Below are 8,554 nucleotides of genomic sequence, written 5' to 3'. Positions count from 1 at the left end.
TAAAATGTAACCATTTTCCATGATGTCCGGCGTACCTTCCGCTTCCTGTTTAGCATTCTGAAGCAGAATTTTGCTTAAATTCACCAGCAGCGTCAGACTGGTTGTCAAAGTCTCCGCTGGAACAGCCACATCTTCGGCCATCGCCACCTGTTGTCGCAGCAAACCTGACTGACAACTGCGCGAAAGTTTACCGACAACCAGTCAACATCATAGACTAATATAGACAGAGACGCCTCGTGCGCTGGATGGCCGCCATATTGGATGGGTCTCTGCTTTCGAGTCTTGCTGCAGAGTCAACATAGTTTCCCCACAAAACTGTTTTCTGTGGAACAACGCGTATATATTACACACAAACAGTACACTTTCCTACATAATTGGATTATAGATAATGTTAACACAGTGAATAATCTACTAAATGTAAATGATCAATTTTACTCCTATGAGGTGTTTATGGAAAAATATATTGTTTCACAATAAGAGTTTTACATGGTAGCCTAATTACCTGCCAAGGAGGTTATGGTTTTACCTTCTTTAGTTGTTTGTCTGTCTGTGTTCAAGATAACTTAAAATGTTATGGAAGGATTTTCATGAAATTTTCAGGACTTGTTAGAAACATATAAAAGAAGACCTGATTTAATTTTGGTGGTGATCTAGATCATCGTTTGGATCCAGGAACTTTTTAAAGGCCTTGGCGGAGGTTTACGTTCTTTGAGTGTTTTTCTGGGTAACTTTTGAATTGCGCTTTTGATGCTATACTTTAATTTCAGATTTTGAACAACTGTATCTCCATGTTGATATATTAATAAATGTAAATAAAAGAAAGAGTCAACTGTAGTCAATAGAAAACAAGCAACTATTCCCGTATTTTGTTCAGCATACGGTTGCAATAATGAGCAAAATATTGAAAGCAGATAGTGTGGAATTACATTTCACAAGGTTGAATAATTTATTTGACCAGATAAAAATAGATAAGTCCAAATGCATCAATAAACAATCAAATATGTTAGAATCAAATTCATACATACACTAATTTATATAGTAGCTACCTTATGTCTTAGTTAAATAGCATTATAAAAAATATTTTAGCACAAAAGCATGTCGTTTTAATGTTTTACACTGATCTGTATCATAACAATATATGTGCCCTTTGTAACAATCCAAACTTTGAGCAAAATCAGGCAAAAATTGATAAAGTTATTGTTGTGGTTGGGCCTACACCTTACAAATAAATACAATGGAGGCGCATGGGAGACCCATCCAAGATGGCGGCGTGATGAGACGTCAACTCTATCAGCACCGTGATGCAATGCGGTGTCTCTGTTTATGTGATGTCTATGGTCAACGTACCCACACCACACGACACAGTCATGTGACATTTACACTGTGCGAAATCTAGTGGTGATCTGTGAGAGCTACACTGGCAAGACTTTATTGTTGTAATAAAACAAAGTAAAGTCGGTTTTAATTCTGCTTTTATGAATTAGGATGTAGAGGTGTCACTTGCCACATCACGACCTCTAGGGAGCTATGGTAATAAAAGAGCAAAATTACACAGAAAATAACTTATTTTAGACTAATTTCTAAAGCAATGATTATGGATGTTCTCTCAAGTCTTGTCCTTTTAAAAAGGAGCAAAACAATTTAATCTTCACCTTCAACAGATGTTTTCACTGAGTTACGTCCACCAACTTTTCCCAAACTGGGGATCCCAATGCCTACAGGTCCCAGAGTAAGTTCACTGGGGTACCAGATCATTGTACGAAGTAACTAACTCAATACAATAAATAAATGCATAAATAAAAAGCCTGTTTACCAAATAAATTTGGGATTTTATTAGGGCTGACACCATTAACAAGTTCTGCACAATGGCTCATTATTGTCAACTGTGTTGGTGCAGGTAAACTGTGAAAACCTGCTAGACTGCAGCTCTCGCAGGACCTAATTAATAACCCTGATTCAGAGGATGGGCAGTGGCGTGGTGGGCAGGGAGTCCTCGATGTCCTCCAGGTTTTTAAAGTGTGCCTGCTGCAACACACCTGACTTAAATCAGCGGGGTAATTATCAGACTTGTGAAAAACTGGTCTGAGTCAGGTGAGTTACAGCAGGGACACTTCAAAAACCTGCAGGATACCACAATTACGGATCCCTGTAGAGTATGATGGAGTGAAGTTAGAAGGTATGGAGGCAGAATGGAGGGTGAGAGAAGAGATGGAAATCAAAATGACATGACCTGAAATGCATTTGCTATATTTTATTTGATCTGGGATATCACAGATTCACATCAGCTGATACTCTGATTAGATTCTAAATTATCTGGTTTGCATGTTTGGTTGAGAGATGAAGATGGAGTTGAGCAAGAGTGCCCAAGTCCGGTCCACGAGTCCCCTTCTCCGACACACCTGAATGTCTGCAGAGCTGATTGACACCCGCATGAGGGAATTCAGCCATTTGTTTCAGGTCTGTTGGAGAAGAACACATCTAAAAGTTGCAGCGCAGCAGATGTGGAGGACTGGATTTGGACACCTCTGGATGAGAGAAAAGTGAAAATGTAGACAGAAAGATGGGTATCATGCAACAAATCAGTTTTTTGTGCCTGAAAGTTCATTTATGTTCATGTCAGTGGAAATAGGTTTTTTTCATGTAAATTTCTTTAGCTTTTATCAGACGGCGTTTCAGTTTCAGCAGCAGCTGTTCGGAAACTGCAGGAATAGTTGAGTCTAAGCGTGCACATGGTTAAGACCACCTATACCATGGTCTGGGTGAGTACTCCATTCTGATTGGTTGCAGGGTGTCAGTTAAAAAGTGATAATGGATGCGTGGACCACACAGTCACACACATCCCGCAACACTATCATATTTCACCATCATCTAGATTTGTTGCAATTTGTTGCTGCCGAACGCGTTGCAGGTGCTGCCAATGGTGGTTACCTTGGCAAAATCACAACAAGAGACATTAAATAGTCCGGTCCGCTGCTTCTTGTTAAAAACATTATTGTAACAGTAAAAACAACATTAGTAATTGATCTTATATTGTTTCCTTTGTGAGTGACCATGGCATAATGCCCTCCGAGGAGTCCATTATCAGAAATTAATGGACTTCACAGAGGGAACCATCCGATGTGTAGCATCGTCCATTAATTTCTGATAATGGGCACCTCGGAGGCCACGACTCATATTTGTTCATTTGAGGTTGTATTAACATAACTTTATGACCTGAAAAGACAGATTATATATCATTATACAATGATAGACAAACCTCATAATTAAAATACCTCTAAAAACTGATGCAGAGATGTCATAAAAACAGAAAGTGTGCATGTTAAAATGGGTTTCTATTAATAAACCTGGAAAAAACTACCAGTAGAACCAGTTGAAACTGTCGCCCAGTTTATTGACTGTTGAACATTCAATAGAAAAAGTCCCTCCTTCAAGTTTTATGATGGAAGATTCCCGTGCATTCCTCACTGAAGCCCAAAGAAGCACTTTATGACCCAGCAAGAATAAAGAAATGAGGATTCTGACTAAAAATGACAATACAGGAAATAAATTAGGGATGACGTTGGCATTAATTAGAAATTTTGTATTTAAAGGACAAAAATCAGGAAAGTAGACATTCAAGCAGACACTGCTGCAGGATGACGGAGTTGTTAGTGATCTTAAGTCATGGGATACTTTCAATGTTTTCTTGTGCTTTAATACGTTTCAGCTTTCATTCAGCACTGCTTGTCTGCATCATATCCAGCTTATATAAGCAAATAATACAGACTTTGATCAAATCTATCTCTGACTCGTCTGGAGGAATTAAAAAGGCTGAATGTCTCAAATTTAAGCAATTTTTCAAAAAGGTTCAGTTTCATGGAAAAAAAAAAGAAAAAGGAAAGAGGTCTGAAAAGACGTGATCTGCACCTCTGAACGATTGCTCTCAGGTGTCGTTAGGAACAGCGTCCACACAGTTTGATTCATGAGACAGAAGATGAGCGACAAAAGAAATGTCAGAGATCTCGATGGCTAAAAGGAAGTGACAGCATGGGGTGTGTTTTCCACGTCTAGAATGAAACTTCAAGGCCCAGCAGTCCGAGACGTTCGAGGACGATCAAAGAATTATACTTGTAATTTTTTCAGCAGGTATCTGAGAGTTTATAAAACAGAAAATCTAACTCTGCAGAGCTTTTAAACTCACATTGTAGCTTTTGATGCCAAACGTAAAGCTGAAGATTCCTCTTGTCTGAATGTTTTTTTCTGCTCTTTGAAAATGGGAAAAGTAGAAGAAAATGTCTAAAAACTGAAAAGATTCAACATCATTCCCTAAAACTTCTCATTCTGCTTGGAAATAAAAAACTTTAGAAACAGATTAAAGTTATTTCTTAGAGATTTAAAACAAATAAAAACAAGGATTTTTCACATTTCTGAAGTTGGAATATTTGCTAATGAACCGTTTTGACTAAAATCTGACTGATGCTGTTGTGACGTTTAATGGCAACATGTAACAGGTAACAACAAAAACCAGCGTTCAACACCTGACAAAAAGAAATGGGACTAGTTAAAGTGTCCCGAGTGAAATTTAATAACCCTGAAGTGTCTCTAAGTGTCCCATTTCCTGCAGTCAGACTGAGTTTCTGTGTTTGGGTTGTTTAAAGTGCCTTTTACAATCTTTAACATCAAATCATTCAGACAAACGTGGCGCTGAGCGATAAACTTTGTTCTATTCCACGTTAGGCGACAGGTTCATTCAGACTGTGCAACAACGCCATGCTGACAGGCGTGGGCAGGTGGGTTTTGTGCTTTTTGGGGCATTTTCAGTGTGAGGCCTATGAAGCAGAAGAAGAGCGAAGGTGGACAGAATCGCTTCTACACCCCAAACAAAAGCCCAACATCCCGGCTTCAGCGTCCTCCGTCACGCCGCCAACACCTCCAGAGAGGAGCGGTGGCAAAGCAACAGAGATCAAAGCCGAATGTGGACATGAAATAAGAGCAAACCGAAGAAAAGCGTAATTTCTAAAAGACTGGACTGTTGTTTGGGTTGTAGAAGAAGATCATCGCTTTGTTCTGGCTTCCACAGACGCTCCACTTTTAAGACTTTCATCCACAAACTTCTCTTTAGTGGGGACGTTCTGTTAAGACTTCTTAGGACAATGTGAAGACGAGTCTGTGTTGAGGACCTCTATCATCGCTCTGATGGACGGGAAGGTCTCGGCTACGGATGGAAGACTCTGGTACCAACTTGGTAAACTGTGGAAGGAAACGGAGGAGGCAGATTAGAGTCTGTAAAACAGCAGAATCCCAATGGAAGCAGATGTTTTGGCTTCGCACCTCTTCAGACTCATCCAGCTCTTTGCTGTTTTACTGAAGCTGTCTGGACTGGGTGCAGTCATGGCCTCAAAGTCCACCAGCTGAAACGATGACACACAAGCACAGCAGGTTTAAGAGGACAGAATGAGACAGAAAAGCATTGATTTGATACGAAAAGAAAGTTCAACAAAGGTTTTCCAAGAATAAACAAAAAGCTCCAGAAAAGATGCGAAGCTGCTTAAATGCAGGATGTGGTTCCGCGCTGTCTCCCGAAACATGCAACGTCTTCCCTGAAACACCATCGGATGGGAGCAGATGTTGCTGTGGACGTCCAGGCCATAAGCACGACTTAAGCCCACCGAAAACAAGCTGGATGCTGCAGGACACGCCGTCCACGCCGTTCCAGACACAGTTCCACATTTCCTCATGTTTCCATTCAGTCTCAGAACATTTCCACGAAGCTTCGGTCCAGAGAAGACGGCGTCCTCTTCACATATGATGGAGCTTTAAGCTGCATGTGTGGACTTCAGGCATTGATTTCTGGAAGTCTTCCTGTTTCCATGCACTGGTTTCCAGTAGCGAATCATGGCTGCTTTTAATGCACTGCTGCCTGTCAGAGCAAAGATCTCCAGCATTTAGTCTTGACCTTTTTACCTCCTCCTGATTCTCTGAATCTTCCTACATAATGCTCCAGATGTCGAGATCTTCAGGCTTTTGCTCTGAATTTTTCTAAAACTGATCCCCTTATTTTGCACCCAGTTTGTCTGTCTTTCCATCTGAGAAACTCTGCGTCTCACGAATGCTTTTTTATCCAACTGGCATCTTACTGGTCTGTTCCCAATAAACCTAATTAGCTGTGAATCACTCCTCTGGTGGTTATTTGAACCAGTCTTTTGATGCCACTGCTCCCACTTCTTAAAGTCGTGTTTCTGCCTTTAGATTCAATATAAGAAAATGTTTATAACTGCAACATCTGACATGTTTACTGGGAATTAAACATGTGTTGATGGGATGTACATTTAACACAGCATTTTCAGCTTCCAACAGCCAATGTTGTGTTTCTGCTGCTTCAGCTTTATTTTGACTTATTACATCTTTATACCTGTTTACCTGCCAGACATACTTCTGCCCATCATTTAGAGGAAAAATGTGCTTTAGCAGAGGAAACTACAACGACTCAAAGCTCCAGTTTACATTCCTGTCAGTCCACATGTGAAACATTGAAGTAAAGAAAAACGTGAAACAGTTTCCTGCTGGTTTCCAGACCAAGCGACCAGCCGTAAATCAGATGAACATATTCACCTGCCTGAATGAGGAAAAGGATGTCCTCATGTTAAAGTTATTTTCAGGCCATAGGAGAATTTTAATCATGTCAAAAACTTCCACAGGTACAGTTTAGCGGAACAAAGAGATTTTAGGGGGATTAAAAGAGCTAAGGTGGAAATTTCAGACATCTGAATGCAGTCCTGGTGTCTGAACTGGTCTGGAGTCTATGTTTTATGTTTATGTGCATATTCTGATCCAGTAACGATGCAAACACGCTTCAGCTGGACAGCCAGTATTAAAATCAAGTCCCAACAGTTACAGGCAAGACATAGATTCAATGACACACAAGGCTGCTTTGTCTTTAGTCTTTGGTTAAGAGGCAACAAAGGAAGTGTTGACAGCTTTACCAGACGACATGAACGACAGAAATCTGATCATTTTCTCAACCTGTGCTGCTTATTTTACCCCTTTGGGTTTGGTTGCATCATCTGGAAACATCTGGGAACAGGAGCTCTTTGTGTTTCCAGAAGTACTTCAGCATTTTTATTAGCTTCTATTAGCTCCAAGTGCTAAAACCAAGAGCTAGCCACATGTATAGCTTTAAACAACGACTAAAGGTAACCACAGGAGAGCTCATCTATCACATATCTATAATAAACAGACAACTATGAAAAACTAAGACATCCTGGACCTTTTATGTCAGTTTAATGTTAGTAGAAATGGCTCTACAAGGTGTAAAATAACTTTCCTTGTGTTTATTCACCTTTCCTTTTGGGATTTTACCGATGACCTCCTTCCCACTGGCCATCAGCGCCCCCATCACCACCGAGTAGGCCACCACACTGAGGAGAAGCAGATCCAGGAGACACAGCTTAGACAGCTACATCACCACAAGAGTCATGCACAGATGCTTCCAGCAGCAGCACACCTCCTCTGCAGGTGGAAAACACACATCTGGACACACAACGAGTTCCGTTCAGTCTCATTATTAACTAAACATGTTTGTCTGAAATTACCTGGATCCTCTGGAGAGAGGCATGAGGTTGCAGAAGTAATAAACCAAGGAGAGGATCAGGTTGCACACTGCGTCTGCATCCTGAAAGCAGAAAGATCATCAGAGTCCTCTGTTGGGCTGGAGGAAAGCTGCCTCAGACATGAGATGAAACCAATCAGTTTCTTAGATGACAAAGATGTCTTACAGACATCAAGACCTGGATGACTCTGAATTTCCTCCTTTTAAACTCAGACAAGACAGAGGTCGTTATCTTTGGGCCTGAAAAACTTAGAACAAAATTATCCAGTTATATAATTCATCTGGATGGCAATCATTTGACCAGGACTTGTCTTTTAGCTCACATTTAAAACAGGTTTCTCGAACCACCTTCTTCCAGCTGCGTAATATTGCAAAAATTAGGGGCATCTTGTCTCAGAAAGATGCAGAAAAATGAGTCCATGCCTTTATTACTTCCAGCCTGGATTACTGCAATTCCTTATTTATGGGTTGTCCCAAATATGCCCTGAAAAGTCTCCATCTGATCCACAATGCTGCAGCGAGGGTTCTGATGAGGACTAGCAGGAGAGATCATATTTCACCAGTTTTAGCCTCTCTACACTGGCTCTCTGTTAAATCCAGGATAAAGTTTAAAATTCTTCTCATCACATATAAAGCTCTCCATGACCAAGCTCCATTGTACATAAAAGATCTTATAGTTCCATATATTCCAAATAGAGCACTTGGCTCTCAGACTGCAGGTTTACTGGTGGTTCCCAGAGTCTCAAAGAGTACTATGGGAGGAAGGGCCTTTAGCTATCAGGCTCCTCTCTTATGGAACCAGCTCCCACCGTGGGTTCTGGAGGCAGACTCCCTCCACACCTTTAAGATGGAGCTGAAAACCTTCCTTTTCCATGATTCTTATAGTTAGGATATGAGCATCTCCTGAGTTGGAGTCTGCATGTACGGGACCCAACTGTCCAGGTTCTGCTCTTTGCTCTTATAGTT

The 8,554-nt window shown here is 40.8% G+C and overlaps 2 protein-coding genes across 3 annotated transcripts in view; both read right to left on the bottom strand.

Moving 5' to 3' along the window:
- Positions 1-180, bottom strand: part of selenol (selenoprotein L) — a 9,687-nt gene extending 9,507 nt beyond the window's left edge. The window contains exon 1 of the mRNA XM_079254989.1: positions 36-180. Coding sequence (XP_079111115.1) covers positions 36-141 — 106 coding nt within the window. The 5' untranslated portion in view covers positions 142-180. The remainder of the gene's footprint in view (positions 1-35) is intronic.
- Positions 181-3,426: 3,246 nt separating this feature from the next.
- Positions 3,427-8,554, bottom strand: part of ttc13 (tetratricopeptide repeat domain 13) — a gene marked incomplete at its 5' end in the record, with an annotated part of 28,318 nt that continues 23,190 nt past the window's right edge. For both annotated transcript variants that reach the window (XM_079255935.1, XM_079255936.1), the window contains 4 exons: positions 3,427-5,229; positions 5,311-5,390; positions 7,319-7,397; positions 7,572-7,651. In XM_079255935.1, coding sequence (XP_079112061.1) covers positions 5,115-5,229; positions 5,311-5,390; positions 7,319-7,397; positions 7,572-7,651 — 354 coding nt within the window. In that variant the 3' untranslated portion in view covers positions 3,427-5,114. The remainder of the gene's footprint in view (positions 5,230-5,310; positions 5,391-7,318; positions 7,398-7,571; positions 7,652-8,554) is intronic.

Source organism: Telmatherina bonti, assembly GCF_933228915.1.
Source record: "Telmatherina bonti genome assembly, chromosome: 16".
Lineage (NCBI taxonomy): Eukaryota > Metazoa > Chordata > Actinopteri > Atheriniformes > Telmatherinidae > Telmatherina > Telmatherina bonti.
This window is presented reverse-complemented; position numbering and strand designations above follow the sequence as displayed.